Here is a 12,451-nt window from a genome sequence, read left to right as displayed (position 1 = left end):
TTCAAAATTAGACATGTAAATAGTCCTGAGTGGCACAACCATCTCAGTGCTGTAGGAGTGCAACACTGTGAATTGTGCTCTGTTTTAAAGACAAAACTGTAGTCTGGACTTAATGTACAGTTGTGGGCAAAACTTTGATCACCCCAAAAAAGTGAAATAAGCTAACACATTCTTTGCATGGAAATCTTAAATATGCCAATTATAGTGCTCAGTTTCCATTTATTTGCTGAGTTTAACCCCCTCATAAGCCGTGGGCTGGCCGGCACACCCAAAGTTTTATTAGACACATCCTTAGCCTTTGAATAGCTCCATTATTTTGCATTGAAGTCCCTGTAGTTACTGATTAATAAAGCTTTGAATGAAATAAACCTGGAACGTTAAGGTGTTAACATCCATCCATCCATCCATCCATCCATTTTCTAAGCCGCTTCTCCGTCAGGGTCGCGGGGGGATGCTGGAGCCTATCCCAGCAGTCTTCGGGCGGAAGGCAGGATACACGCCAGTCCATCGCAGGGCAGACAGACAGACAGACACAGACAGTCACTCACACACTCACACCCAGGGGTAATTTAGCATGTCCAATTGGCCTGACTGCATGTCTTTGGACCGTGGGAGGAAACCGGAGAACCCGGAGGAAACCCACGCAGACACGGGGAGAACATGCAGACTCCACACAGAGAGGACCCTGGCCGCCCGGCCGGGGAATCGAACCCAGGCCCTCCTCGCTGTGAGGCAACAGCGCTACCCACCACGCCACCGTGCCGCCCAGGTGTTAACATATTGGGAAAAAATAAAACATAAAATATATGCCATAAGTTTTGCACAGGCTACATTTTCCATTTTATTTTCTCTTAAATTGTGCATTAAAATGTGACGTGTAATGTGTTATTTAACTGCAAAAGAGTGCAGTTTTCAGACTTTTTGTGCTTGTTAAATGCTCACTACTGACTTACCACTAATCACATGGCAGGTTGTTACAACGAGGATAGAAAGTAACAATTTATTCTGGCCAGTAGAAGAAACAGCATCATGCTTTAATAACTCAGGTAAGCTGTACTGTTATATTCCACCACATTTAGCTTCAAAGTTATTATAAACGCACAAATTAAGTGCATTTTTGTTTGTACGGTGCTCTCTGCCTAAAATAACCCATGTCAGTCGCTGCTCATTATCATTCTCCCTCTCAAAAGCTTGCTGTAATTATGGATGATGTAATGGGCAGGGAATGTAATATGTGAAATTGCTGGAATATTTGCAGCGCTTATGTAAACACTGTGCAGTTATTCCTCGCCGCTCGGCTTTTCCTCAAATAGAAGTGTGCTCACAGGAAGTCCTGAGGCTGCCAATGGCATGAGCCCAACTGCCGTGAAACCACAGATTCCTCTGCTTTTGTCCCTGGATATTAAAACTGTAACATTCAGCCCGACACGCACACATTAGCACTGCTACCTTCACTTTCAGCCTTTTTCTTTCTCCGCCTGTGATTATCAGCATGTTTTCTTTCTAGAGGTACAAATGCAACTTCTCCTTATCACTAGAGCCAGGCTGGGCCTTTAAGACAGATTACATGTAAATTACCTCGGTTCTGATTGGCATTAGGTAATTAGGTAATGCCAATCAGAGGTAGAATACCAACGTATTATACATACATGAACTACTTCAGCAGGAAAATATACAGTGGGGTCCAAAAGTCTGAGACCACTAGTGCTTCACTTTGCATTATTTTGATTATTGAATACAAAAGTTTCATTACAGATTATATTATCAGAATATCTATATTAAACTATAGAATTTCTTGGGATTTGTTTTGTTCCCCTTTTGTAGTATGAAGTATGAATTATTCCATAACTGATTAATTACTCAGTATGCAGTATGAATTATTCAGTAACTGTGATTAATTACTGTATGTAGTATGAATTATTCAGTAGCTGATTAATTACTCTGTATGAAGTATGATTTATTCAGTAATTGATTAATTACTCAGAATGACGTATAAATTATTCAGTAACTGACTAATTACTCAGTATGCAGTATGATTTATTCAGTAAGTGCGATTAATTACTCAGTATGCAGTCTGAATTATTAATTACTGTATGCAGTATGAATTATTCAGTAACTGACTAATTACTCAGTATGCAGTATGATTTATTCAGTAAGCGCGATTAATTACTCAGTATGCAGTCTGAATGATTAATTACTGTATGCAGTATGAATTATTCAGTAACTGCCTAATTACTCAGTATGGAGTCTGAATTATTCAGTAAGTGCGATTAATTGCTCAGTATGCAGTATGAATTATTCAGTAACTGACTAATTACTCAGTATGCAGTCTGAATTATTCAGTAAGTGCAATTAATTACTCAGTATGCAGTATGAATTATTCAGTAAGTGCAATTACTCAGTATGCAGTATGAATTATTCAGTAAGTGCAATTAATTACTCAGTATGCAGTATGAATTATTCAGTAACTGTGATGAATTACTCTGTATGCAGTCTGAATTATTTAGTAAGTGCAATTAATTACTCAGTATGCAGTATGAATTATTCAGTAAGTGCAATTAATTACTCTGTATGCAGTATGAATTATTCATGATTTATTCAAAAACTATTGTCAATTCTTCAGATTCAACTATGAATTATTCAGCATCCGCTATAAATTATTTAGTATCTAGTATTAATTATTTAGTGACTACTGTGAATTATTCAGTAACTATTACAAATTGTTTAGTATCCTCTATGAATTATTTAATATCTACAATTATTCAGTGACAGTAATGAGACTATAACAATAATGTGTAAGTTGTTGACAATAAAGTGTATTTTATTAGCTTTAATCTTTATTTAGCTTTATCTTTATTTATTTTTTTATGTCCCTGTTCAAGGTGTGTAAAAGGACAGCTGTCAGTCCGTGTCACATTTGTATTTGTCCCTTATTTTGATGTTCCATGTTTTCTTTATTACGTACAGCAGTTTAGTGAACTCTTCACAAATACAGCTGATATCCTTATTTCCAGGGTCAACCTTACACAGAAGTGGCGTGTCTGTGCTCAAACTCCTTCATGGTTGCTTAGCGAGGCTAAAAAGCTCACTAATGAAAGGCCTCCTGACAGAAAGCCATGGGTGTGCCCCGCGTCTGAATCCTTTGAACCGGGTGCCGAGACCCTCAACACATATGGTGAAAGAACGTGAACAAGCAGCCAGCAACAAACGTGATCATACAGATACACTTTCCTCTGTTTATCTTATTAAAAACAATTAACAGTCAGGAAGCAGCCTAGCAGGAGATGCGTGTCCAGGCAATCTGGCGGTCGTGAAGATGATGTAATAAAACTAACCACCTGCAACATGCCGTCAATGACGTAATTCAACATTCGACTTCACTCTCCTTCACAAAGGAAATGGAGTGTTAGCTGCAGATAATGGCATAATAGTCATGAACTAGCAGCATATAAAGCATTAATGAGCAGATTACGCCATTGTTAAAGGGGCACTCCCACCAAAACGAAAAACTGCATCTGTTGTAAAAATGCTTACTCGCCTCCTACAGTGGTGTCAGAAAACTGACTGACAGTGGTGCAGTGGTGGTAATATGTGCACAATGCATGCTGGGCATTGTAGTGTAAGAGCACCGATATGCGAAAATGCGACAAGGGTATGGATTCTATCAAACCGGTGAGGCTGAGGAATATGATGCTGTACTAACGAATTGAAAATAATACTACAAATAGCATTAAATGCAAACTTTAAGCTGGACTGCCTCTTTAACCCCTTAAAATCTCAGGCTTATTACATACTAAGGCTTATTATTCAGTAACTACAGGTCTCCCATGCAAAATGGTTGAGCTATTCTTAGGTTATAGAAGTGTGTAATAAAACTTCTATAGGGGTTAAATAAATGAAGGAAACTGAGGACATCAGTATACAGAATATAAAAACACAATGTTAAATATGAAACTTCATACATATGAACTGTTTATTCAATAGGTCCAGAAAATACATTTGAAACATACATGAATGTATACAGGAACCGAATCAACTTGTGCATACAAACAAATTTCTAAAATAGAAGATTCAAAATATGAAAGACAAAAAATATCTACTCCAGCAAGGCAGAAGTCAAACATGAAAGCACGAAACCTCACCTACACAATTGAATGCCGTTTTAAAACAAACAACAAAATACAACGCGTCAGTCTGATCAATTTATCTCTGGACAAGCCGTTTAGACGCATACCAACACAAATTGCTTTCAGATTTATACTGGATAAAGGCCTCAAAGAGTAAAAGCATTCCAACACTGACATTTCAAATAGTCTTACCGCAAATGAGCCTGTGAGCCTAAATTCCATCCATAAACTGACAATTATATTTTCGACAGAACACAAAGGTCTGAGTCGATTGATTTAATAGCCCTACAGAAAAAGAAATCATTGTTTTTCATCAGTTTTCCGGTCAAAGCTCAGCATTCCAGTTGGTTTTGTTACAACTTTGTAAGATCTTTTGGTACATCGTTCCTTAATATCAGTGCTAAAAATGAGAATTTTGACAATAGTGTTATTGGTAATATGATACTTGTATTAATATATCGCTTTTAAAGTCACAAAAACAAAAGGTTCCAGTTCTTATATTGTTTTTCAGCTGAAAAAGTACAACACTTCCACTGGTTTGTCATCAATTATAAGCATCAGAAATGTTCTAAGCCACAAACTGTCCAAAAGTATCCAGACACCTCGTCTTACTAGTGAATTCAGCTCATTTAAATCACACCAATTGCTGATGCAGGCATTCAGTTGTGCACATTGAGCTTGGATAAGCTATATAGAAAAACATTGTCCAATAGAATGGGATGCTAAGGAGCAGCCATGCATGAGCCTAAGGTCACCATCCTCAATGCCAAGGGTGGGCTAGAGGGATATCAAGGCCCCAAGTATAGGGATGTGGAGTGATGGAGCTCCATCCAACACCTTGTGGACCAGTAGGATGAGTTGGAGAGATCAATCATTATTACATGACCTCACCAATGCTTTTGTGGCTGAATGCAATCAAATCCTCACAGCAACATTTAGTGTAAAGTCTTCAGAGTAGAGTGGAGGCTGCTACTGCAACAAAGGAGGACAAACTCAGTTAACACCCTTGGTTTCAGAAGAGCAGGTTTGGACATAGTGTATCTAGAAGGCACTAAATGGTCAAGGCTTATCCCTCCAAGTGCTGCCACTGTAAGAATTAAGGACTGGTACCTCATTGTGCAAGAAAAACAAGCACAAGTTCCTGCACGATCACCTCTTCACATACCTTCACTTTGACTCCCACTCTTAATGGTCTATTACCTCTGACAGTGTGAAACTCAATATTCATAATAAAATAGGCCTATATACAGGAACTTCACCAAACTGTCACGTTTTCACATAAAAGGCACATTTCTGTTCTCCTTAATGTTTGGCTACAACATCTGTATAAACATTCACATCAACGTTGAAATGATGTGGGATTCTATTACTTCCAGCAATCCAAACAGATCAGCCTTAGACGTGGTTCCAAAGGCTACAAGCGCAGCCATTTGTGGCATTGTTGCATAACACTAACGAATTTGACTGATTATGATTGTAACTCAGATATGATCAACATCATTTGGGTAATGATAGGGTGAGGAAGACTGACAAACACTATTGCAAGACTTCAGCCGCGATCCGCTCTGCCATTATGATAGATGCTCTTCTGCGTGAACTCTGTAGCATTTCTCTCCCAGTGGTCTCGGTTTTATTATTAAAAATGAGTTTCCCACCAGGATGCACCACATCAACACAAAGGGAGGTGAGGATTTGGCGAGTGAGTAGAACACAGCTAGATGTTAGGTTTCTTTGTTATGCTAATCCAAGTGGAGTAAGTTCCAATTTCTACATTTTATAGATGTTCCCGTATTCATGGGAAATAGCCGATATTAACATTGGCCTAGAATTCCCATGTCAGTGCAGCGCTAATCATTGTATTTCTTTCCAAACGATGCTTCAGGTTCTATTTATTTGTTTTATTATACAATTATTTTTTTCGAGTTGGTTTTAAGGGGACACTCGAAGTAACAAACAGCAATTAATTGTTTTCCTTGTCTTATTGCTTGTGTACAAATGCAGAGCTTGGCTGGTGCTGACCACCAAGTGGAAGATGGTGCCATCTGCCAAGAAGTGTTGCTAAGATAGCTAGAATTTGTGGTTGTGTTCTGTGAAATTTATGACTCATCACTGGCTCAAATATTGACGCTGGAAGAATGTGCCCATGAACCAACACTGATGATGAACTGACACTAAACATGTTTGCCCCTCATCCAGTCGTCGTGTGTTACTGTGAACTGCCTATGTCAAACTCTTATCTCTCATGACTGACTGACTTTTCACACGAGCATGTCTTAATGAAATTTCAACATCAGTGACTTAATTAATGTCATCAAACTTTCACATTAGTAACTGTGATCATCCAATAAAAACAGGGTGAAAGCAGAGAATTTGCACCACAGGCCTGCAACAAACAAACAAACAAACAAAAATAGATTCTTGCTCTGGAAGCATCCTCTATCCTCTCTCCTCGATTCCTCCATTTAAAGAACACATACGTCCTTAAACATCAGTTAACTTCCCAGTGATGGGCTGGAGGATGTAGGAGGGAGGAATGGAGGAGGCATCAGGTGGACTTTTGAGATTCATCCTATGAAACATACTTCCAGGGATACATGCTTCATGAAGCCACAGACATGAGTCCTATAACACCTCCATGAGGACCGTCTGAAGTTGGCTGATGAAGCAGAGTACATATTTTTGGTGACACTTTACTTGAAACTTGTTGCAAGCATAACATTATCATACCATAAACATGTCAAGACAGATGTCTTATGTCCCATGTGTCAGGCCTATGACATGGTCCTGTTCGGCCTGCAAAACAATTTTAATTTTCGATTCTTATTGACCTGTTTCACCCTGAGATGCACTACAGTCCCTGGCATGCACTGCAACATAGCGTAGATTCTGACCGTCTTCCCCCAACAGCAGTCTATGGGCCAGTGGTTACACAAAAAGAAAAGGTGCCTGGTCTAGTTTAAGTAAACAGGCAGTTTAAAAAAAAAAAAAAACCTACTAAATCAGTTTATTTTTATTCAGAAGTATTTTTTAATATTATTCAGTGCCTATTTTACTCTTGCAGTTTTGGCATATTGTGGCATATATATGAATAAACAATGACCCGTTTGGGCAAAATGTGAAATAAAAATGAAATGAAAACAACTGGCCCATGGATTTGCTGAGAATTTTCAATATAGCCTTGGGTTGAGTCTGACACCCCTGCCTTATGCTGTCAAGACAGATTATACCCAGTAATGTAACAGTGTCATGTTAAAATGAATTGTCATGGCAGCTGTCATAATGTTTGATGTCATGACAGCTAATTCAGCATATGGCATAAGCTGTCATAACATCAATCTGCAATGAGCAATTCCAGTAAGAGTAACATGACACTGTAATATTACAAAGACTAAAGACAGCATATGACATCTATGATATGTTTATGGCTTGGTAATATTACTCTTATGAAGCAGGGTTAGCTAAAAGACTACAACCTGCATGAACCACATGAATGCAGCCAAGTAAGCTGAACAATTCCCTCCTCACAGAAAGTTAACATCCGATTTACACTTGAAAGCAGACTTTACGATCCAGCTCGAGCCACGGGAGATCGCATCCAGGCCATAAATCTTAGGGCGGTCGAATATTTACAAACACACTCAGATGAAAAGGCCTCACACGGGCCCTGTCAGAACTGTTTTAATCGCCTCCCCATGAACTCTTACCTACATGCATAGATGAGAGAGGGTCTGGCTTGTCTCTCTGACAGCACCTGCAAATGGGTAACTCTTGGGAAACTCATCTGCGAGGTCCCAAACAGATCACTGTGCAGGTGGAGATGGGGGGATAATATTTTGGCTCTGCTGAAGATCTCCCCTCTCACTATAGATCTTTAAAACAGTTAGCATTACTGCAGTAATTGATTTGTACAGTCTTGACTATCCACTCTCTCATTACTGGTTTAGATCATATGCAATCCTCCTGCTTTAATAGTTCATATTGGTGTTTGAGCCATGTCTATCATTAATATAATGCACTTTTGAGCTCTGAAAGGACCCTCATGCACTTATTTTAGAATTAAGGTAGCTCCTGCTGACAAACTACCACAGTGAAGCGTGATCTGCATTACTCCAGTCTGACCTCACTGGTCACATATAGGTATATATAATAGGTAAAAAGTTTTATATAGGTAAAATTTATATAAGTAAAACGTTCTATAGTCAGAACAGCAAGCATATTAGGGCTGGCACCACTTGGCTATTTGTCGCTAATTATCAAAAGTGGCCATAAAATCAATAAGAATTTATCCATTTTTGTATACATGAGCTTTCTGATCCAGGCTAAAACTCTAGTCAGGGAAAACACTATCAGTGCTATTAATGCTTAACTATAGTTGAATGCCAAGTCGTCATGTGGTCTTTTCACACCAGTGTTTATACATTTAATGCGTTGAAACCTTCACATGAAGTTTGATGCACTTTTGTATTAAACACTGAAAGCTTGAAGAAGACAGAGGAAGATAAAATTGATTCATTGAATTGTAATGTGATAAATATATATTTCTTTTATCCAGTGCGACTGAAAGATACTGAATAAAGCACTGGATAACAGCCCATTCTGCTAAAATTTCAAATTTAAGAATATCCACCACGCTGAACTCAGCCTCTACTGTGTGTGTGGTAGAGCTCGAGATCGGAGCTCTGGGCATTAAAAAGAATAAAAAGGAGCAACTATGAGTTCTGACATGAAAGATGGTGTTAGTATTAATGTGCACATTTTCAAAACCTGACGTGCGTTTTTAAGTTTTAGTGAGGATTTTGTCACTCGTTTTCAGTGATCGGACCACGCTCAGATTTTACTTGGCTGCATGAAAAGCCAGGCATTAACACTGCCAGGATGCCCTGCGATCTAATTAGGAACAGGTTGTTCAAACCACATTTAAAGGAAGTCAGAGGCGGATCGGGACCACATTCAACACAAGTGTAAACGAAAAGCGTTTAGGATAACCACTGCATACACAGCAATGTATCTGCCAAAAGTGATAGGATAAACAAGGAGAATACATGAGGCTAGAGTTATACCGAACCAAGAGCCTTCTCTCTTCACCATTGGCTGATAAAAGCCAAGTTTGTCGATTGATATAGTAACAGAAAACAAACGAAAGTAAAACGGAAACAACGTAAGAGCGTTTTAGGCAGGATGGAGAAATCAGATCTCATCTGGTCAAACTTGGGATGCATTTTAGTGAAGTGTAAATGCCAAAGTTTCTCCAGATATGATCCGTACATGAGATGCATATTAATACAAGGTGTAAACAGCGTCTAAATTCGGATCAAAAAATCAAACCACATTCACGGTGCTGTGTGAACAAGGCCTCTATCTCTGTTTCCATCACCCCATGAAGAGCACAGTGTCTTAGCACTGCTTTAAGCTTGCTGTCTAATTCTCAGGGAAGTGAGTGAACAGAGCTTGGCTTCAGAACACACGACCTGAGCATGCATAATGTGTCTGGATGTCACCCAGCTGATCTGTGAGTCATTTATAAGCTCTCACGTTCTATGCAAGTCACATGCTACACTAACCAGACATGGAGGTTCCAGAATGTCCCTGCAGACCAGCACTAACGTCCCACCCTACACGCCATCACCTCTTCTTCTTAGCCAAGTCAAGCCCATGAGTGCATTATATCATGGCGTGACGCAGTCGTGCAGTGTGTTTTATGTCTAAACACCAGGGCGTGGGTCATTCTGTTTACAAATTCTCAGTGATGCACTAAGATCGAGCGCGAGTGAGCCGGGTGTCTGGAAAGCAAACTTTATCATTGTTCACTGTTGCAGGTATCTGCTAATAAAAAGCTCAGCTATACACCGTTTTGTTTGAATATCAATAAAGCCACTATCTCTACTAAGTCGGCAGTGGCTTGTCTATTTCCCCATGCATGGCCAAGCAGGCACGAAAATGACAAACTCTAGTCCATAAATAATAATTGATTAATTAATAAAGTTGATAAAGTTGCCACAACCATATTTTCATAGGCTGATCAGTCTGCTACGTATATAGTGGAAGTGCTATCAAATATTTTGCCATGTTCTGTGTTTAAAACAGATAATTATAATCTAACTGGCCTACTGCTTCCACTAAGCAAATTGGTTGTGCTGGCTTTTAGTGTTGGCCGATTTAGACTGGTTTGGATTGGCGGCGGCTGCTGCAACCACACTGGACGTTGAGGCCTTGACCGCACTGCCAGCAGCAGAAATGCTCCTTGTGCCAAAACTGCCCATTCGTTTCCTGATGAAAGATCTCAGAGAAGATGAGCTGCATCAAAGATTGAGAGAAAGAAAGAAGAGGAGAAAACAGGTTAGCACTCCAAGTGTTTTGAATTAGATTTCCAAAGATCATCATTTTTATCTCCCAACATCTGCGTAAGCCAGACAGAGCCTGTCCGATAAGTATGAAAAATTGGAGTCAGGTGGAAAGTCACACAGCTTCATACAAACCCAAATATAGTGACAAAAACCTCTCAAATGAAAATGTGTGCATTAATTTATTGGTGTAAAATAACATATACAGGCATATTTATCATGACATAGCAATATATTGCAATATTGCATAATCAGTGTTATGAGTGATATATATCTGTATTTTGCCATTAGTTATTACGGATACCACTCCAAGTTTTCCCCTTGCCTCAAATGTAATTGTTTAGCCAAGACGTGTTTTGTGCCCAAAGTTTGATTCTTTAGACTTAAACTGGAGGTATGTGGCTAATGTAGCTAAAAAGTAGTTGAACTTAAACCCCACCAGCGTGTAAAGTGTAAGCCTAAATCAACACACACTGGCCACAAACTGTACAGTAGTGTGCAAAAGTCAATGACTGATACTATTTTTCTTTTCATTTCCAGTCATAATGGCCATTAAGTCCAAGTTACCCATTTTTCAGCATCAAGAAAAAACGTAGAAAAAATGTGTTTTAACAGAAAATTACACAGAACTATATACAATATTAAATGATTGCTATTTGCCTTTATTACAGCATCCATTCTTTTTGGTACATTTGCTTTCAGTTTTTCTCAGAAACCTGCAGGGATATTTTTCCACATCTCCAATGTTCAGTCTTAGAAGTTGGTTGTATTTTTTCTTCTTTTCACAATTTAATCAATTCCAAACACTTCCAATGATATTGAGGTCGGGACTTTGTGGTGGTCAGTCCTCTTAGAACACCAGCAACATGCTTGATTTCTTCTTTTTTGTCTATCTTCTTTTCTCAGTAATGCTTTCTTGACATTCTGCACATCCTTTCAGACCCATAGCATTGAATTGTTGTCTCACAGTGGAAGGACGGAAGCTTCAAGTACTGTTTATCTGATGGGGACAGTTTTGATGGTCTACCAGGTCCTTGGAATGCCATATATCTTCATAATATTTGAACCTCATGACTTTATGGCTATTTATACTGGAAACTGGAATAAATAATGCTCTGACTTTTCTACAGTACTGTAAGTACTCTCGTACAGATATGCTCATGTGGTTTAAAAGAACATCCTAAAGCTTGATTCATCTGTACCTTTGTCCATCCAGACATTTCTTGGCTGCTACATTTGGAATCAGGGAAAATTGTGTGAGTTAAAATTGTCACCAAACTATCAAACTAAACTCTCACACTAGTGCAGTATGAAATCCTGAGATCAAATATATTGTCTCACCTCGTCACAGCCTGCACAGCGCGGCCTAAGGCTCTGGCAGTAATGGCGGCCGCACAGCAGAGTGCCTTTCCTCCAGAAGTACACCAGGTCCACCAGCGCCTCGCCGCACTCAGCACACACAAAGCAGGTGGGGTGCCACAGCTTGTCATAGCCCGCCCTCTCTGCATACACCACTGGACTGTCCAGCGCCGCCAACTCCCCACAACCGCTGCAGTGCTATGGAGAACAGGAACAAACAGTCATGCTGAGAGGAAGGAGAGCAAACAGTGGAAAATAGAGGGAGAGAGGAAGGAAGGCAAACACCTACACTCAGCTGAGTGTATAAGCTACTGAACAGGAATGAGAGAAAAGCTGATACTGAACTCCAGTATAAAGTAAGGCAGGATGCACCCTCAAAAAAAAAAGAACCACATCATAATAAACAATAATAAGTTATTCAGTATGACAGTTGAACTATATAAACTATGAACTAGACCTAAGGAATTAACTGATAGATGATCTGGAATGAATGGTGCAATAACACATCATCCTGTATTGTAATGTACTGTACTGTACTGTGTTTTATCATACTGTACTGTGGTTGGTACATTCTCAGGGCAACTATATTGTGCTATAGCTATAGCTTGCAATGTTAGCTCACAG

At 39.3% G+C, this 12,451-nt stretch overlaps 1 protein-coding gene across 1 annotated transcript in view; it reads right to left on the bottom strand.

The window, feature by feature from the left end:
* Positions 1 to 3,942: 3,942 nt before the first annotated feature.
* Positions 3,943 to 12,451, bottom strand: part of lmcd1 (LIM and cysteine-rich domains 1) — a 33,820-nt gene continuing 25,311 nt past the window's right edge. Inside the window, exons 5-6 of the mRNA XM_017704856.2 lie at positions 11,810 to 12,025; positions 3,943 to 10,421 (exon numbers count right to left, since the gene is read on the bottom strand). Of these exons, the coding sequence (XP_017560345.2) occupies positions 10,284 to 10,421; positions 11,810 to 12,025 (354 nt within the window). The 3' untranslated portion in view covers positions 3,943 to 10,283. The remainder of the gene's footprint in view (positions 10,422 to 11,809; positions 12,026 to 12,451) is intronic.

Source organism: Pygocentrus nattereri, chromosome 21 (assembly GCF_015220715.1).
Source record: "Pygocentrus nattereri isolate fPygNat1 chromosome 21, fPygNat1.pri, whole genome shotgun sequence".
Lineage (NCBI taxonomy): Eukaryota > Metazoa > Chordata > Actinopteri > Characiformes > Serrasalmidae > Pygocentrus > Pygocentrus nattereri.
Note: the sequence above shows the minus strand (reverse complement) of the source record. Positions and strands in the feature narration are given on the sequence as shown.